Source organism: Archocentrus centrarchus, chromosome 22 (assembly GCF_007364275.1).
Source record: "Archocentrus centrarchus isolate MPI-CPG fArcCen1 chromosome 22, fArcCen1, whole genome shotgun sequence".
In the NCBI taxonomy this organism is placed as follows: Eukaryota; Metazoa; Chordata; class Actinopteri; order Cichliformes; family Cichlidae; genus Archocentrus; species Archocentrus centrarchus.
Genome location: NC_044367.1, coordinates 6,602,081 through 6,622,144, shown reverse-complemented (window position 1 = coordinate 6,622,144; position 20,064 = coordinate 6,602,081). Strand labels below are relative to the sequence as shown.

General features: G+C 41.5%; 1 protein-coding gene across 4 annotated transcripts in view; it reads left to right on the top strand.

The window, feature by feature from the left end:
• Positions 1-20,064, top strand: part of hectd1 (HECT domain containing 1) — a 42,624-nt gene that overhangs the window by 8,728 nt on the left and 13,832 nt on the right. For 2 of the 4 annotated variants that reach the window (XM_030718269.1, XM_030718268.1), the window contains 22 exons: positions 558-785; positions 1,339-1,620; positions 1,747-2,017; positions 2,123-2,199; positions 2,385-2,483; positions 2,608-2,722; positions 3,274-3,448; positions 3,733-3,871; positions 5,705-5,875; positions 5,967-6,189; positions 6,272-6,535; positions 6,737-6,948; positions 7,048-7,194; positions 10,242-10,336; positions 11,625-11,730; positions 11,837-11,971; positions 13,674-13,813; positions 14,541-14,753; positions 15,598-15,708; positions 15,797-15,963; positions 16,173-16,349; positions 19,245-20,064. The exon at positions 19,245-20,064 is cut by the window's right edge and continues 188 nt beyond it. In XM_030718269.1, the coding sequence (XP_030574129.1) occupies positions 558-785; positions 1,339-1,620; positions 1,747-2,017; positions 2,123-2,199; positions 2,385-2,483; positions 2,608-2,722; positions 3,274-3,448; positions 3,733-3,871; positions 5,705-5,875; positions 5,967-6,189; positions 6,272-6,535; positions 6,737-6,948; positions 7,048-7,194; positions 10,242-10,336; positions 11,625-11,730; positions 11,837-11,971; positions 13,674-13,813; positions 14,541-14,753; positions 15,598-15,708; positions 15,797-15,963; positions 16,173-16,349; positions 19,245-20,064 (4,367 nt within the window). The remainder of the gene's footprint in view (positions 1-557; positions 786-1,338; positions 1,621-1,746; positions 2,018-2,122; positions 2,200-2,384; positions 2,484-2,607; positions 2,723-3,273; positions 3,449-3,732; positions 3,872-5,704; positions 5,876-5,966; positions 6,190-6,271; positions 6,536-6,736; positions 6,949-7,047; positions 7,195-10,241; positions 10,337-11,624; positions 11,731-11,836; positions 11,972-13,673; positions 13,814-14,540; positions 14,754-15,597; positions 15,709-15,796; positions 15,964-16,172; positions 16,350-19,244) is intronic. The other 2 variants (XM_030718270.1, XM_030718271.1) reach the window with 2 other exon arrangements.

Genomic DNA, 20,064 nt, shown 5'->3' with positions numbered 1-20,064 from the left:
TTCAGGCCTTACTTTGTCCCAAGTCTGATCTGTTTGCTAGAGGCACAGAGATGTTCTTTATCCACCAGGTTTTCTGTTTTTATGATGCTACATCTATTTGATATGATTTTAATTTCATTTTGCCAGGTGTAACCCTACAAATGGTATTAAACTGTTCTGAATGTCACCTGTCATCTTTATTGATCTCCTGGCAAAGGCAGAAATGTAGTTCATTAAGGCTGGTCAGGCTGGGAGATCAGTCAAATCATTCAAATAAAACATTCTCATACAGTCATCCAAATAGTGGCAGATTAGTTTAAACTTTAGGAAGATTCTGTCAGGGAAATAAAAATTCCAGAAGCACATAGCAGTAATCAATAATAAACAGTGAACAAATAAATAAATAATAAACATGTGAAGAAAACAACAAAAACAAAAAGTAGATCTAAAATGTCTGGCAGATGTGGTATTGCAATGGCACAGTTTGGAAAAGATGTGTGATTCAGATGTACTAAGAGCTGAAGTTAGGCATTTCTTCTAGAGAGCAAGTTTAAATGTATGTTTTCGTGTTTCTCCAGGTGCTAGAATTGATCTGCACCAGAGAGTCTGGCGCTGTGTTTGAGGCAGGCGGGCTGAACTGCGTGCTGAGTTTCATCAGAGACAGCGGTCATCTGGTCCACAAAGACACTCTGCACTCAGCCATGGCTGTTGTGTCCCGCCTTTGCAGCAAGATGGAGCCTCAGGACTCTTCTCTGGAGACCTGTGTGGAGTCTCTGTCTAGCCTCCTCAAACATGAAGACCACCAGGTGACTGCACAGCAGGGGCTGCATTCAGTTTTCTCATGGCTGTTCAAAGATGATGTATAATTATAGATGTATGATAAAGACTTAAATAGTTGGTGCCTCCTTAAAACTGCTTCTTACTGCTAAATGGAGGGGCTGCACCCAAGGCCTGGTATAACATAAATTATGATTGTTTTGAACTGTAAGTCATGCAGTGCTAGTCTGTTTATTACTGTGTTTAAAAGCTAGTGTGTGTTTGCAACATTAACCCTCTGGGGTCATGGGTATAATTGGCTGTTTTTGACTACTTTTGATTTTATCTTTTATATTTGACCTTAAAAACTATTTACCTTGCCTTGTTTGGTATTATTTTCTTTCAGAACAACCTCATGTGTGACTGTACAGTTACTTATTTATTTTTTGACACACTTTATTAACACATTGGACCTAAAATCCCCTCCCCCCAAAATAAAATCCAGAAGGGCCCATCACAGGCCTGACTCTTCCAGGTGTGTCACTCAATATTAACATTGTTTAGCCTAAATATGCTATAACTCAAAACCCTCTTCTCCTGCAGGTGTCAGATGGCGCTTTGCGTTGCTTTGCCTCATTAGCTGACCGGTTCACACGTCGTGGTGTGGACCCTGCCCCTTTAGCCAAGCATGGTCTGACGGAAGAGCTGCTGTCCCGCATGGCAGCCGCCGGAGGCACGGTGTCAGGCCCTGCCTCTTCATGCAAGCCGGGCCGGCCTTCGGCAGGTGCAGGCCCCTCGGCTTCTGACTCCAAACTGAGCAATCAGGTGTCTACCATTGTCAGCCTGCTGTCCACTCTGTGCAGGGGGTCTCCGCTGGTCACACATGTAGGTTAACACACCTGAATGAAAACGTATTTACATACATTTATTGTTTAGTAAGAAAGAAGAGGTAATTTTTGTGTTTAAGCCTAATCAACATTGTTATCTTCGTCCGTACTTTCTGGGGTTCAGGACTTGTTGCGTTCAGCACTGCCTGATTCGATGGAGTCAGCGTTGGGAGGGGATGAACGCTGTGTGCTGGACACTATGCGGCTGGTGGACCTCTTGCTGGTGCTCCTGTTTGAGGGACGGAAAGCGCTGCCAAAGTCCACGGCGGGGTCGACGGGTAGGATCCCAGGGCTGCGACGTCTGGATAGTTCTGGGGAGAGATCACACCGACAGCTCATCGACTGTATCCGTAGCAAGGACACAGATGCTCTGATCGATGCCATCGACACTGGAGGTGATGGTGCAAACTAATAAGTACAAAAGTAACAATGAGCCTGAGTGGTGAACTATTGGAATATTTTTTTGGTATGATGGATAATAACTGAGTGTCCTATTGCAGCATTTGAGGTGAACTTTATGGATGATGTTGGACAGACGCTGCTAAACTGGGCTTCAGCCTTTGGCACGCAGGAAATGGTAAGGACAAAGAATTCAGAGATGCAGAGCTCCTAATTGGGAACTTTTTGTTTTTACACACAAGAGGAATATGTACAAAAAATACAAAATTTACCGAAGATCTTCTTACTGAAGACTAAGTACATATGTGTAACAGATTATTTGTGCATTTTTTAAAGTTCAGTTTTGTCAATTGTCTGTTGTAGGTGGAGTTTCTTTGTGAAAGGGGAGCAGATGTCAATAGAGGTCAGAGGTCATCCTCACTACACTATGCTGCCTGTTTTGGACGCCCACAAGTAGCCAAGGTAACACATGAAGGCTGACGGTGATGATTTTGTTTTTGTTTTTTTTCCCCTCCATGGTTGTCTGGATTAATGTGTTCTACTGACTGACTTTCTATGTTACTTCTTCTCTAACTTGTATATGCAGACTCTGCTGCGTCACGGAGCCAACCCTGACCTGAGGGATGAGGATGGAAAGACTCCTCTGGACAAAGCTAGGGAGAGAGGACACAGTGAGGTTGTGGCTATACTGCAGTCTCCTGGTTAGTAAATCATGACAATACAGGACTGCTTGTGGTATGGGTATTGCTACTTCAGCTGTGGTATCGCTGTAATTTGTCTTTTGTGTCTCATATGCTAACTTTGCTCTTTTGCCTTTGTTAGGGCAAAACTTGCAGTCTCAGTGCAGCTTCTTCAAAAAGAAAAAAGTGAAATATTAGATCATTAAAAACAAGTACTTTTAATTTGTTAATGCATCCATCCTTTTTACCTGGGTTGGGATTGTGGTAGTTCTATTAAAATATTTTTGGAAATTTTGTTAAATCCTGCTGTGAAATCCTTTAAATGTGGTATCAACTAATCTTAATTATGTCCACTGTCTTTAAATCACTGATCTCTTTGCATATAGTCCAGTTCAACACACTGGAGTATTTATACACATCGTGTATTTTTTAACTAAGTCTGAATCAACCAGATCGTTTGCACTTGGAGTAGATGAGATTCATTCTTGTTGTCTCCTCTTAGATTTCCTAATAATAATGAGAAAAAAAATGTTAAGTTCCATCTCCAAAGTGAAACAATCTGTGTGTTTCAGGAGACTGGATGTGTCCTGTGAACAAGAGTGATGACAAGAAGAAGAAAGATGTGAACAAAGAGGAGGAGGAGGGCAGCGAGCCCAAGGGAGACCCAGAAATGGCTCCTATCTACCTAAAGAGACTTCTGCCTGTTTTTGCACAAACCTTTCAGCAAACCATGCTGCCTTCTATTAGGTAAACTGCCAGTGTCACAGTACTGCACAACAGCCATTCATCACCTTAGTGTACCGTTGTTTACTGGGATACGTCAGAAACACTGTAAAATGTTGCTGATTTTACATGAGTCGACTAAACCTCATTAAATTGATTCACAGCACACGCTACACCACTATGTCCAGTGTTAATCTTAATTTAAGGAGAAAAATGCATATAAAAGGAACTGCTGCCTGTAATTAAATCCAGGCAGGGAATCTTTACTAGAAAAAGCAAGATGCATGTTTCTGTTTGATGGTTTTCAGGAAAGCTAGTCTGGCTTTGATCAGGAAGATGGTTCACTACAGCAGCGAAGTGCTGCTGAAGGAGGTGTGTGACAGCGAGACGGGACATAACTTGCCTACGGTGCTGGTGGAGATCACTGCTACTGTCCTCGACCAAGAGGTACACATAACGCACTCACATCCGCAGTCATGGTTTTGAGTCTTTTATTTGTCTAACCTTCCGGGACCTCAGAATCTGAGTAGGATGTAATTAGCTTGAATAGATCTGATCCACAATGTTTTTGAGAGTAAGAACATGAGCATTAGCAGCTGTTTAATATGCCATTAATTGATTTAGAATGATTAAAACCCTGGTGTGTATATACTTCGGAGGCCAAAGGATGATGATCCCACAGACTCACATGGTTTTGGGCATTTTTAGGCCATGCAGCCCCAGTGGCATTTCTAAATTGGCCATCAGTGTGAATCTGAGTGGTTGTATATCTCCGTGTTAGCTTTGCTATGGAGTCCAGAATTAAGACTTTACAAACACTTTACATTTGCATCTTGAGAATCTGTTTCTTTTTGTTTTTATTACTTTAAATAAAAAAAAAAAACTACTGCATCAAATCATGACCAGTTTAAATTGTGTAGTCTCTGCAGGTTGCTCTTGAGACATCAATATTTCAGTCCTCACCCTAACACGTACACGTGGTCCATTTCTTACATTTGACATTGTCTCCAAGACGGCTGTACCATTGATTTAAAAAAAAAAAAAAAAAAAAAAAAAAAAAATGCACTCCTAAATTTTGGTGTGACAAAGAATCTTATTAAATTCTTCTAAAAGTACTGATGTAGTAGATTGTTGTGCTCTCTGTATATACAGCCATTCATCTCCATTTTCTCATTTGTTTCATAGTGTTGTATTTCCATTCTTTTCCATTATTTGCTCATAATGTAAATATTACTCTATTTATTGTCATTGAATTGTAGTTTCCTGTTATGATTCTAATTGTTTTTGTCCAAATTTGCATTGCCTGTGGAATTTGAATTTCAGTGTTATCAGGCAGGTCAAGATTATTTTTGAACAACTTGCTTACAAATTCTGCGACCAGTCTCCCCTCTTTACGCTCTGCTACACTTTAGATTTGTAGGTCATTTACTCTAGAGCAGCTCTCCATGTCAGCTATCTTATCCCACGTTTCACTACTGTCAGCAGTATGTGATTCATTTCCAAGGAGGCTGATTCTGGATCTGTTCTGTGTTTGTGTTTTTGATCAGGAAAACGTTCTCTTTTATAGTTCTTTGTAGTTTGTAATTTTAAAGCAGGGTTCTAGCAAGCATTTGATTGCCTGTACCTGAGGTACTGCCGTGTCAGGCTGAAAATTTTACCTGTTCACTATAGGAATTGCTTTCTGGCTAGATCCCTGTAAACAAAGTATAATTATATTTAATGATGTTTAGAAATTATTCTAAATATAGAGGCAGATGTTTCACTCTATTCAAGCTCAATTTGAACAGATATCTATAATATACATGTTTTATCTGTCCTTCACCTTTAATTCCATTTAATGCCATTAGATAGAAATTGTAGTTTTGTTTTTTTTTATTCCATCACTGCAGTCATCATTAACTTAAAAATGTAAGAGTCTGTTTGTCAAAGGTGTGCAACACTTAAATGATAAAGACTATGGAACAACATTAATGTTATGACCACAAGACATTTTCTGAAATGGTTTAAAAACAACACTCATTACTTTACCTGAAGTTGTTTTTTATTTATTTTAATTGATTTTATTGCTTTTAAAAGGTACATTCTTCACCATGATGTCACTTTAGACATTCTAAGCATTCCTAATCACTCCATGTTTTAAAGACACGCACGCATTTCTTCTTTTATGTTGACTTATTTGCTGTAACTAGACTGAGGAGACTTGTACTCTACATATTGTAGAAACCAAAGTAGTAATGTGTTGATAAAATGTTTTTTCTTTCTCTGTTTTTTGTGTGTCAGGACGATGACGATGGTCACCTTCTGGCTCTGCAGATCATAAGGGATCTGGTGGATAAGGGTGGAGATGTTTTCCTTGACCAACTGGCTCGACTGGGCGTCATCAACAAGGTGTCGACTTTGGCCGGACCGGCGTCTGATGATGAGAATGAGGACGAAGCAAAGCCTGAGAAGGTATAGAATGAGAGGAAGATGAAATGAAGCAGAAACTGCGGATTTAATCTTGTGTGTGTATAACTGAATAATGTGGCTGTTGCTCCTGCAGGAGGAAGAGGTGCAGGAGGATGCTAGAGAGATCCAGCAGGGGAAGCCATACCACTGGAGGGACTGGTCCATCATCAGAGGGAGGGACTGTCTCTACATCTGGTCAGATGCTGCAGCCCTTGAGCTCTCCAATGGCTCCAATGGCTGGTTCAGGTTCATCCTGGATGGGAAGCTGGCCACCATGTACTCCAGTGGGAGTCCAGAGGGGGGATCGGACAGCTCTGGTATGAATTAACACGCTCATATTGCACTTATTTAGCTGCCATTTTGTTCCTCTAACAATGGTCCATCTCTTTTGGACTGCAGAGTCTCGCAGTGAGTTTTTGGAAAAGCTACAGCGGGCACGGAGTCAGGTGAAGCCAGTAACTGCCAGTCAGCCCATCCTGTCCAGTGTTGGCCCCACCAAGCTGACCGTGGGGAACTGGTCTTTGACCTGCCTGAAGGATGGCGAGATTGCCATCCACAACTCAGACGGGCAGCAGGCCACCATCCTGAAGGAAGACCTGCCTGGTTTTGTATTCGAGTCTAACAGAGGAACCAAGCACTCTTTCACAGCAGAGACATCGCTGGGTGAGTCTTTAAAATCAAAATGTATATAAATGAGCTGTGGCTTGTACTGCTCCCGTTAAGATGCATGCTCAACATGGATGACCAAACAAAGGAAAATGATGTTCTTCAAATTGAAGTTTTCTCATCAAACAGGACAAACATTGGTCTGTTTTAGCAGTTGTGTTAAATGTTATTTTCTGGTGATTGCTCGTGTATGAGCAGGCTCGGAGTTCGTGACTGGTTGGACGGGGAAGCGAGGCAGGAAGTTGAAGTCAAAGCTGGAGAAGACGAAGCAGAAGGTGAAGAGCATGGCGAGGGAGCTATATGATGACCACTTCAAAGCTGTAGAAAGCATGCCCAGAGGAGTGGTGGTCACTCTGAGGAACATTTCAACACAGCTGGAGTCTGCTTGGGAGCTGCACACCAACAGACAGGTACACAAGCACACATACTAGCAGACAGGTCCACATTTGACTGCAGTAATAAACCATAATGTAAATGCTCATATGCCTTTTGACTTATATTGTTAACAGTGTATTGAAGGGGAGAACACATGGAGGGACCTGATGAAAACTGCTCTGGAGAACCTGATTGTAGTTTTGAAGGATGAAAACACAATTTCTCCGTATGAGATGTGTAGCAGTGGCCTGGTCCAGGCTCTGTTTACAGTCCTCAACAATGTGAGCTAATTCTAAATCTCTCATTAATCTTATTTGTTTCTCATTGAAATACTCCAAGGCACTAGTTTTCAAATCAAGGCTTTAATTAGTTTATTATTTGTAATTGATTAATACTTCCCTGCGCTTCTACTGCTTGTCTGGGTCCAAGTACAGTGAAGATTTTATTATAAGCAGTCAGCTTTATGTACATATATGAAGCACTGACCCAAAAATACAAAATAAAAACAACCACTTTATTGGGTACACCTGTTCAACAGCTTAACGCTAATATCTAATTGTATTTACATACCTAAATGGATCAAGTTGCTATCACGTGATTGGTCAAAACGACCTGTTGGAGTTCAAACTGAACATCAGAATGGGAAGAGAGACTATTTTGAGTGTGGTCATTGGTATCAGACGGACTGGTATTTCAGGAAGTGCAGATCTACTGGGATTTTCCCGCATAACCATCCTTAGGGGTTACAGAGAAAAAGAGGAAATATTCACTGGTAGCGCTCTAGGTAAAATTCCAAAGGAGAATGGCCTGACTGCTTCAGGCTGACATAAAAGCAACAGTAACTCATATAACCACTGGCTACAACTAAGGTATGCAGAAGAGCATGGACAGTAGGGCTGCATCTGTCAGTTATTTTTGTAATCGAGTATTCTATCGATTATTCCAACGATTAATCGAGTAATTGGATAAGAAATACTTTTGTCTTAAGAGCTCATCAGCATATTATAACTTCCATAGATTTAGTGCAGCTTTCCGCTGTGTGAAACAAACAGCGGTGGATGGAGCAGCTGCAAAGTTCTCTTTTCTTCACTTTGACACTTGTTGATCGGGTGGTTGATGAAGGACCTCCAGCTGTTTCCCATTGAAGGTTTTAATGGTGGTTAAAGGAACAAGTGCTGCTTCTTTGGGTGCTAGAAAAACATTTCCATTCGCTCAACCTGAGCTCACCGTCTTGGTAATGGCTCCACCTCTTCGCTCTTGCTGTGTGTGTGTGCCGACAGACTGCACGTAAAACTGCTGCTGTTGTGTTTTCAGTGTTTTTGTTAAAAAACTGGGGACTGCGTGAGCTTAATGTTGTAATGCTTTGTATTCACAAGCATCGTCCTGAATAAGTTTCTATTTACAGGTCTATTTTTAGTTGCTAATCAGGGATTAAAGCATAAAAAAATATTTGATCAGCTGAAGTTCTCAGCACAACACACACACACACACACACACACACGGCTGTAGAGAGCAGTGGAAACGTGGGAAAACGTGTTAGCGATGATCCACTTGGTGTTAAAGATTTTTTTTTTTTTTTTCCAAATGTCGGAAATCCATCGCAGAGACAGAACTTTAATGCTGCTAATGCAGGAGAAATGCTCACACTTACCTGGAGACACCTGAGTTGCAGAGTTTAAACGAAGCATCGAAGCAACAAATTTGTATCAAGGACAGAACATCAAACCTTGAAGCAGATGGGCTACAGCAGCAGAAGACCACACCAGGTGCCACTCCTGTCAGCTGAGAACAGGAAAACGAGGCTACAATTTCTCAGCTTACCAAACTTGTTGCCTGGTCTGTGTCTCAATTTCTAATGTGACATTTGGATAGTTGGGTCAGAATTTGGTGAAAACAATGGTGTAAACAACATGAACATCCTGGATTGTTTGTGGTTGTGTAATGCTCTGGGGGGACATATTTGGCATATTTTGGGTCTCTTAGTACCAGCTGAGCATAGTTTAAATGCCACAGCCAACGTTATTGCTCACCATGTCCATCCCTTTATGTCCACAGTGTACCCATCTTCTGATGGCTGTATACAGCAGGTTGTGTCATGTCACAAAGCTCAGATCATCTCAATCTGGTGGCATGAAAATGACAGTGAGTTCACGGTACTCAAATGATAATTCGATTATGGAAAATCCTCGAAACAAATGTTGCTTTGATGCTTTGTTTAAACTCAGCGGTCAGGTGTCTCCACGTAAGTGGAGCGTTTCCCCTGCGTTAGCACCGTTAAAGTGCTCTGCCGTCGTCGTCATCTTGTTGGTTTAATAGCGGTTGGCAAACCAGCTTAGGGCTGCATTACCGCCACCTACTGGACTGGAGTGTAGATCAGACGTTTAAAAAAAATCCTCAGGTTCTAAATAGTTCTCCATCGCTGCTACAGATTCCCTTTAACATTGAGTGGATCATTGCTGACGTGTTTTTCCACACCTCCACCGCTCTCTGCCGTGTTTGTGCGTTGTGCTCGATGTGCTGAGAATTTCAGCTGTTTTACGTGCAGTCTGTCTGCGCAGACGCAAAGAAATTTTTCTAGCGTCCAAAACAGAAGCTTTTTTTCCTTTTACCACCATTAAACCTTTACTGGGAAACAGCTGGAGGCCCTTCATCAACCACCAGCAAGTGAAGAAATGAGAACTTTGTAGCTGCTCCATCCAACACAGTTTGTTTCACACAGTGAAAATCTGCAGTACGGAAGTTAAAATATGCAGATGAACTGTTAATACGAAAGAAGTATATTTATTTGATTACTGAAATTACTAATTATTACTAATATTAGATTACTAAAATAATCAATAGTTGCAGCCCTACTCAAATGGCCTCCATAGTAATTAGATCTCAAGCAAGTAAATGTGGAATGAGAGGATTGACATCATGGCTGTGCAGCTGACAGATCTGCTGTAACTGCGTGGTGCTGCCATGTCAGTATGGACCAAAATCAGAGGAATGCTTCCAGCACCTTGTGGATTGTAGGACATAAAGGAATTAAGGTAGTTCTGAAGGCAAAAGGGGGACTGCTCCTGTACAAGAAAGGTGTACCTAATAAAGTGTGTGATGTGATGTAGTGTAAACAGCAGTAAATATATGAATTGATAATGAGTAGTATTGACCACAGTTTTTTCTTGAAAAACTCTTTACAGCCAGTATTGAAACATAGAAGCCTTAATCATCTGTGCCTTTTATTAACAGTTCATTAAATACAGTATGCATCATATCTTCATGTGTTGCTATGGCACTGTCTTTAAAGATGGTGAAATTTGATGTAATGGCCTGTGTCTGTGTGCAGAGTGTGGAACTGGACCTGAAACATGATTGTAAACCTTTAATGGAGAGAATCAATGTCTTTAAGGCGGCTTTCAGCGAGAATGAAGATGATGAAAGGTAATCTCATGCTCACATTCTGACTTCAGTAAATGAACCTAAAGTATGCTCATACTCAATGCTGATTTATGCCCACTTTTAATGGTTCATCACATAATTAAATCAATAGAAAACTGATCAGCTCTTTGAGACCACCTCATCAGGTCAAATATTAACATGTTTTCTTGAGACAAACTTATTTTACGCAATATGATTGTGTAATATGGATGTAAACATTTTGCTAATTTTTTGAATGATCAGTTGAAAATCGACTTGTCACATCTAAGGTCAGCAACATTTCAACAGAGGCAGTATTTGTTTTCAACTTACCACTGATGAGTTCAGAAACAGATTAACAATGTTGGTCCTTAATTACAGCAGTATACAAACTTAAGGAGTAGTTTTTTATTTATTTATTTTTTTTAAGTGGCCCTCACCAAGCTATGGGGTTAAGTTTGTAGATGAGAGAAAGATAGTGTACTTGTTCTTCTTACTTTTTGAAAAACAATTTTGTTCACAGAGAGAACAAAAGGGAGGCAAAGAAAGATGATCAGAAATGAGGACAGTCATCCATCCAGAAGATTAAAAAATTGAGAGACAAGACATACAGAGAAAGACAGATGAGGCAAACAAAGAAAGGCAAACAAAAAAATTAAGGGTTTATTTATTTTGCATTTGGTGCAAGTAGTTGCAGCGACCAACTGTTTGTCCAGAGGTTGAGGATGTTGACTGCTCAACCACTTCTGATTGAAAGGCAGTCGTAAGGTTTGCAAATAATTGACATTAAAGTTATAAACGCAGACAGCATTTTGCAATCTGCACAGATGAGCATTTTTTGCTGAAGGGGACTTAACTGAGCCAGGAATACAATCAGCCAGCTGATTGTATTCCTATATAAAGGAGAGGCTGCTAAGCATTTGTTATTTTGCATTTAAATTGCCGTCCTGCAGCAACTATATCACCATTTGTGGAGGAATTTCTGCTTCAAATAGGAGGTTCTGGCTCAATTCTGAGTGAATTTCTCAAAGCAAATATTTCAAATGCAGTGAGATTGCAAGTGCATTGAATACAGTGGCCATAATTTTGTTTGTGCTGCAGTCTCCAATGTTTTGCCTTGTGTGATTGCAGCATAAAACATTTATGAAGCACTTGAGGATCCTTTAGGATCTTTGGTTGTCAGTTGGATCCTACTTAGTCAGAGTTACACTGTTTAAGATGTTTAAACTACATTTTTTGTTTCCTTAGTTTACAATTATGAGAAACTGATTAAAGTTGATGAGTGACTCTATTTATGTGTGTGTGGGTGTAGCCGACCAGCTGTTGCCTTAATTCGTAAACTGATAGCTGTCCTGGAGTCAATAGAACGCCTACCTCTGCACCTGTACGACACTCCAGGATCCTCATACAACCTACAGGTGAGTCACAATGTGTTCTGGGTCGTGGTGTGTTTGGGGAAACTCTGGAGAAAAAGGTTGCTCGGCATTTTCACATCCTGTGGTGGGACGTGTTTCTGTTCTTCAGATTCTGACAAGGAGGTTGCGGTTCCGTTTGGAGCGAGCGCCAGGGGAGACAGCCCTGATCGATCGGACAGGTCGAATGTTGAAGATGGAACCGCTTGCAACTGTGGAGTCCCTGGAGCAGTACCTGTTGAAGATGGTGAGGAGACACCAAAAACACATTCAACCAAAATACAGTTAGGTCTGGAAATTTGGACAGTGACAAACTTCATAATTTTGTCACTGTAAGTTACATATTCAATTGGCTGCTGGCAGACATGTTTGGGCTTGTTGATTTTGTGTGTTAAGGAATGTTAAAAGCATGTTGTTGCTATGTCAGTGATATCACAAGATGAGACTTCATCACCTAAAAATGTAGATTAGTATTACTGTGGGATGGTATGATATAGGGCTGCAACGATTCATCGATTAACTCGATTAAATCGATTCTAAAAATTTATCGACACAAATTTACTGTGTCGATGCTTCGTTTAAACTCTGCAGCGCTCAGCTGTCTCGGTGTAAGCGGCGCTCCTCACTAGCATTAGCAGCATTAGTGCTGACGTTTTTTTGTGGGTTTATTGGGGGCTGGCAAACCAACATAGAACTGCATTACCGCCACCTACTGGACTGGAGTGTGAATCACTCACGTATACACAAGCACACATTCTAAAAAGCGCTCCGTCGCTGCGATGGATTTCATTTAACACAGAGTGGATCATCACTAGAGTTGCCACCTGTCTCGTAAAATACAGAACCCCGTATGTTACGGGACTCCGTGGAATACGGCTCCGTAACATGCCGTGTTCCGTACTTTACCGGGACGGGTGGCAACTGTCACTGACATGCATTTCCACGCCTCCACTGCTCTCTGTGTGTCTGTGTGTGTTGTGCTCGCTGAGAATTTCAGCTGCTACTTTTGTGCTTACTTCAGCTGTAGCTACCAGAACTGGTTTGCTAGCGAGCGCGGGCCATTAGCACTAGCGATGGTTCGGTACCGGAAGGCCCGCCCCCCAGGACCGGGGGGCTCCTTCAAAATATTTTTTATACTTTAATCCCTTATTAGTGACTAAATATAGACCTGCAGTAGAAACGTATTTTCGAGAATGCTTGTGAATACAAAGCATTACACCATTACTCACACATGCGCCATGGCTCCCGCAGCCACTAGTTTTTCAAAACACTCATAGCAGGCAGCGGTTTTAACTGCGCAAGCGCAAAGAGGCGAAGCTGTGATGGTGAGCTCAAGTAGTGAAAAAGGAAACGTTTTTCCAGCGACCAAAACAGCAGCTTTTTCTTTTAGTAACCACCATTAAATCTGTGAAACAGCTGGAGGTCCTTCATCAAGCACCTGATCAGCAAGTGTTAAGGTGAAGAAAAGAGAACTTTGTAGCTGCTCCATTCACCGCTGTTTGTTCACATGGCGAGAAACTGCAGTATGGAAGTTAAAATATGCAGATAAACTGTTAATAAAAAAAAGTATTTCTTATCCGATTACTCGATTAATCGCTGGAATAATCGATAGAATACTCGATTACTAAAATAATCGTTTTATGCAGCCCTAGTATGATATGACGCAGCCCTAAATGCCACATTTAAAATCTTTTTCTGAACTTTTACATGCTTAATTGATGAGATAAACAAAATGATAATGGAAGTACCCACAGCTTAAACCCTCCACTTTGGAATCTAAGATTAAAGCAGGGAGTTTAAATCAATATTCATTATTTAATGTAACTTGAATATACTTTGGTTTGCAGCTAAAATAACAAATGTGTTAATGTTTAAACGTATATTGACCTGATTCCAGTTCAGTTTTAACATCCCTTCCTCTATTCCTCTTCGACCTCTTCTTCATCTAGGTGGCAAAGCAGTGGTACGACTTTGAACGCTCGTCCTTTGTCTTTGTGAGGAAGCTGAGGGAAGGGCAGATCTTCACTTTCAGGCACCAACACGACTTTGACGAGAATGGTATCATCTACTGGGTCGGAACAAACGCCAAGTAAGAGCCACTGCAGCTAGCTATAAATCTAAAATCATTTGCATCTTTCAGTGCAGTTATAAATGTAATGTTATCAAAATTTATGGTTAGTATTTATGTCAAACTAAAGAAGCAGTGTTCCACTCACATTTTATTCAGTATATATGTTTTAGAATTAATGGAGCAGATTGTGAATTGGTTTGTTTGGTCTGATAAGTTTTCTGTGGGCGTGCAAATACAGTGGGATAAATCATTATTTGACCTCCTGAACAGGTGTGCTTTATACACATAACAGATTGAGATCAGGAGTATCTGTAATTGATTGAATGTAATCTGTGTGCCACATTGGTGCACAACCAATCTGCTGGAGCCAGAGTTCTGGCTGCATTGTAGATGATCAAATACTTATTTCACTCAATGACCTGCAAATCAATTTGTAACTTTGATTTTGTTTTTTCCTTAGGATTGTCGGTTGATATTCTGTCTCCCTCCATTAAAATGAAACTAGCATTAAAATTAGAGACTGTTCATTTCTTTGGAAGAAAGCAAACTTACAACTTCAGCAGGGGATCAAATAATTATTTCCCCACTGTATTTCACTCTTCTGTTTTTCTCCTGTTCAGTCCTTTTTAAAGATTAATATGGAGTGTAAAATGTAAACTAGACAGTTTTAGTAGAATGCTTTATTTATTGATTGTTGTGGGGTTTTTTTTGTTTGCTTTCCCTAAACCAAATTTGTTTCCTTCAGAACTGCCTATGAGTGGGTAAACCCTGCAGCTTACGGCCTGGTGGTGGTGACATCTTCAGAGGGCCGAAACCTCCCCTACGGGCGATTGGAAGACATTCTCAGTCGGGATAGCTCTGCTCTGAATTGCCACACAAACGATGACAAGAATGCCTGGTTTGCCATCGACCTTGGCCTGTGGGTCATTCCCTCAGCATACACCCTGAGGCATGCCAGGTAATGAAATGGACATATCAGACAATGAAACAAATGTATCAAAATGAGACGCCAGTATACAATCTGAAACATCTGAAGGCTGCACTATAATGGGGAATTAATCTGCTCAATGTAACTTTGTGCTATCTAGGAATATCTGCATTGACAAACTTTGAATGCCTCCAACTGGTGTGAAATGATACTAAGCTGGTGATTTAGATGCGAGATAGTCAGCTGTGTGTAATTTCACCTGAAGTCTGCTTGTGTTTGGCACCAGATGACAGATCTAGAGCTGCACACATGAGGAATTTGAAAATGTAATTCAAGCTAAAAGAAATTGTTGACTCAGTTGAAACCAGACAAAAAATTCCGTGTAAGTTAACTTGATTTTAATCCCTGCTTGTCATTAATGCATAAGTATATCTGATTGTAATGGCAGTTGTGTACTTCATTAGATTAAATCTTCTCTTATGGTGTCAGTTTCACCATTACTCTTTCAGGCATTCACCACTGTCAGTAAAGCCATTTTACCTCACACCTGCAAATTAAAACCCTGCCATTCAAAGAAAATCTATAAACAAGCTCCAGAAGTGCTGACTCACGTTCATTTAATATTGACTGAGGCAAAGTGAAAAACTGTCCTGTTGTTAGAGCAATTTAAAATGTGCTATCCAGATGAAGGAGAAGGCCTTGCTAATTTCAGCAAGATAATGCCAGAAACCTGTTGCATGCATTCCAAGTCCTGGTGCTTTACTGGTCTGCCTGCAGCCCGTACCTGTCACCCATTGAAAATACTTGGTGTGATAAATACTGAAGTCTGCAGTGGTTGGTCATTTTTTTTCAATCCTCTAATCCTCCTCTGCAGGGGTTATGGCCGCTCTGCGTTGAGGAACTGGGTCTTTCAGGTGTCCAAGGATGGTCAGAACTGGACCACTCTTTACACCCACGTAGACGACAGCAGCCTAAACGAACCTGGGTAGGACCTTTCGCTGACTTCCTCTGATCTCTGCTGAATAAGCAAACTACATACTTTACTGGATTTTGATTCAACTGCATTTTCACAGGTCAACGGCCACGTGGCCTCTGGACCCATCCAAAGACGAGAAGCAGGGCTGGAGGCACATCAGAATTAAACAGATGGGAAAGAACGCCAGCGGCCAGACGCACTATCTGTCACTGTCTGGACTTGAGCTGTACGGCACTGTGACTGCCGTCTGTGAGGACCAGCTGGGTGAGAACTTCCCTTCAGTTGCAGTTCACTGTCAGTGATTCACAGCCGTAGGCTCTTAGTTATTGGAAATATTTCTGAAAATGATTTCACTAGCTTAACATTTCATGTTTTTGGTTTGTTTTCTTTTGCTGTTTTGTTTATTTATCTAGGTCTGTCAAATGGGTTAAATGTGAGATTTTAACTTCTGCCTCTTTGTCCTCCTCCTTCAGGTAAAGCTGTGAAAGAGGCTGAGGCAAACCTCCGTCGCCAGCGCCGCCTGTTTCGTTCTCAGGTGATGAAGTACATCGTCCCAGGAGCACGGGTTGTTCGCGGTATCGACTGGAAGTGGCGTGACCAGGATGGAAACCCACCCGGAGAGGGCACTGTCACTGGAGAGGCTCATAATGGTAAGCTAACACACAGGGCCAGATGAAACAGACTGAATAAAAAAAAAAAAGTTTCATTTATTCCACAGCTGGTGGACATGAGATGCCGTTGGTTTAAATAGTGTTGTAGTGTATTTTCCAAAATGTTTTGTTAACAGGAGTCCAGCTGTTGTTTCTGTCCCTTGGTTTAAACCTGCCCACTGTGGTCTGTCTGGTGTGCAAAGGTTGTTAAAAATATGTCTTGAAAACAACAGGTTACTAAAAATCTGTGTTTCCACTTTTCTCCCTGCTCCCTTCTTCATCCTGTGACGTCAAAGGGATGATGTCACCAGTCACACCTGTCTTGTGTTTAGCCTCATGTTCACGTTGTCAGTATACTTGCTTCAGTTGATATCCACAGGGAATGTAGAGTTTGGTCACAGTGAATGGTAAAAGTAGAATTTGCATCTAGAAAGTGCTCTATGGATAAATTCCTTTCAGTTTAAATCTGACAGATGTTGGTGATAGGCTGGTGGAATGAATCTGATTGGACTGCTCCCCGACTGTGGTGACGAATCTAATTAACTAAAGTAGGTGATAGTTATCCACATACAGACCATTAGTCAGTTTCTAACAAAAACTGACAATGAATTTGGCTAGAGATTAACTTAATTAGCTGGCAATGTTTTTAATTTTAAGCGAAAAAATGGTATCTGGCTGGATGTCTACATTATTCTTTTTGTTTTGATTTTGATTTTTTTTTTTTTTTGATTTTTTTTTTTTTTTTTTTTTGATTTTTTTTTTTTTTTTTTTAAAGGGCAAGGTCAGGTGAACTGGTTATCCTTGGAGTTAACTGATTTTTAATTATGGAATATCTAGTTACAGGAACAAATGCACCCTCTTCCTGTAAGGTGCAAAATTAGTGAAAAATGACATAAAATTTTAGTGATAAGTTTGTTTCTGGATTTCTGGATTTTTCACTTTTTGCTTCTAAACCAGAAATTTTGTTTTCTGCATTTTAACCTGGAAAGTCAGATAAGAGCAGACATCTTCTCCTCCTTCTCTCCTCCACTTCCTTTCTCTTCCTCTCCCACCTGTGCTTCTCACGTTTCTGTTTTTATCCAGATCTGACGTCCTCTCAGTGAGGTGAGCGCATGGACACACCGATAGCACCTCCGTTGATTCTTTTTTTTCTTTTTCTTTTTTAATCACAAACCAGGACGACTGTCATTGTTTGAGTTTAATTCCTCTCTTCTTTGACGCTTTGCATTTGCCAGAAATATTTTCTTCTTTTGCTTTGTCATTTTTCTGTGACCGTGTTCATATTTTTCTCTCTTGTCGCTCCACCTGCACCAAAAACCCCACCACCACATTAGGAGTTTAAAATACAACAAAGAGTGTGTTCTTAAAAAAAAATCAAATGAAACAGCACCCTTAAGGACCATTACATGATACTTTAAGTTACTTTTTTATGTTCTGTGTAATATGTTGTGTACAATACACAAATCAATACAAGTACTTGATGTATTCCATTTTCCTCAATATACATTTATATTGCTGGAGCTGTATTGAAGAAATGGCAGTTAAATCTTTGGGAATAATATTAGAATGCTTATAAATCAAAGTACGATATTAACTACAACAAACATTGACTGATGTTTTTGAGCAGCTATTATAGATATAAATCTTACTATACTGCTCAAAAAAAAAATTAAATGAACATTCGATCAACACAGTATAACAATCAGTTAAACTTAAAGGACATCACGCTGTCCAGTTAGGAAGCATAAACCCACGGTGAATCTGTTTTACCTGCTTTGTTTTAAATGAAAGTAAATGTAAATGTTAAGTACTGAAGAGGTGCACTGGTGCGCTGTTCTCTTTGCACATAAAGTTGCAGGCAGCATAATGTTCACTCAGGTGCTCAGTGTGAACCTGCTCATATCTGTGAAGAGAGTGGGGCACCAGTTGTGGATCTGCCAATTCTAGTGTTCTCAGGCAATTACAGTCATACTGTGCTCACTGGGCTGGGAGCCCAGGTACCACCAAAAGAAAATTGGAACCTCAAACCATCCTCAATGAGTCTTTTTCCTACCAAACTGTTACAAACATGAATAGGAGTATTCTGCTGAAAGTCATTTTGTAGGGCTCTGGCAGGGCTTCTCCTGAGAAGGAGCTGATACAAGTTCTGCTGCTGGATTGATGCCCCTCTGTGGCTCTGTCCATCTCCTGGTATCTTCTCCACACTGTCGAGACTGTGCTGGGAGACAGAGCAAACCTTCTTGTGAGAGTACGTATGTTCTAGGCTGGTGGAGCTGGATTACTTGTGCAACCTGAATGGCCAGCAGGCACCATCTCAAGATAAGATGCTAGGACACTAGCAAAAAGCAAACCTAGAGAACAATAGTCTTTGGCCACCACCTGCATGACCTTACGTCATACTGTGTTCAAGTGTTACCTTAATATTTGTTTTTTTTGTTTTTGAGCAATAGAGTTATGAATTACAACCACTGTTTAATTTATTCTCCAAAACAATGACAAACAAAAAACCCCAACTAATCGATTGTGACAACTTGATAATGGCGTTGTTAGGGCACATGACCAATGCCAGAGCCAATACTAGTCACTCCCTGGTTTTAGAAATGAGTTGACAATTCTGTCAACCCCCCCCCCCCCTCCCCCCCCCCCAAAAAAAAATATCACAAACAAAACTCAGCTAGTCATTTAATTAGTGCTTTGCTTCATTGTGACTCTAAAGGAATATTTCATGTAAAGTATCTGATCTGGTCCAGTGTGGAGCTGCTCTGACTGTAAGCTGCTTCTCTGCTGTCTACCCCACTCTCTCTCTCTCTCTTTTTCTCTTTCTTTCTCGCTCTCTCTCTCTCGGGTCTCTGACATCTACCCGTCCGTCTCCCTCCTATCTCTCTGTCCATCCAGGCTGGATTGATGTAACCTGGGATGCTGGCGGCTCTAACTCTTACCGTATGGGCGCTGAAGGGAAGTTTGACCTCAAGCTTGCTCCAGGGTACGACCCTGAGTCGGCTGCCACAGCGCCGTCACCCAAACCTGTCTCATCCACTGTTTCAGGCCCCGCCTCCTCCACGGTGGGACCCTCTGTGACGCAGGCGGCGAGCAGCGGCGGTACCACCACCACCACCTCATCATCTTCCTCCTCCACGTCGTCCTCTTCGCTTCAGCAGTCATGGAGCAGCCTGGTGAAAAATAACTGTCCAGACAAGGGCGGGGCCTCATCGTTTGGCGGTGCCAGCTCCTCCAGCAGAAAGGGGAGTAGCAGCTCTGTCTGTAGTGTCGCCTCCTCCTCCGACATCAGCCTAAGCTCCTCCGCTGGTTTTCCAGGTGCAGGAGGTCTACGACTGGAGAGGAGGACTGATGGGCTGATGCTTGACCAGGGCACTGGGGTGGGAGGAGTAATGGGAGGCGGGGTTGGCTCTGATGGACATCAGCAAGAGCCAATTGTTGTGCTGTCTTCTGCAGCAGAGGGTGGGTCGGGTTCAGCATCTAGCTCAGGCACACTTACCGGTGACGCATCCACTGCTGCAGATGAAACAAGAAACAAAGACTCATCCACAGCAATGGCCACCACCGACCCCGCAACAGCCATCTCCATGGGGCTGGTGAGTGTAAGCTCCCCCGATGTCAGCTCAGTGTCGGAGTCATCTAGCAAGGACACGCCTTCCCAGAGGCCTATGTGCTCAGTGGCTAATGCACGGCTATCGGTCAGCTCTCTCTTGGCTGC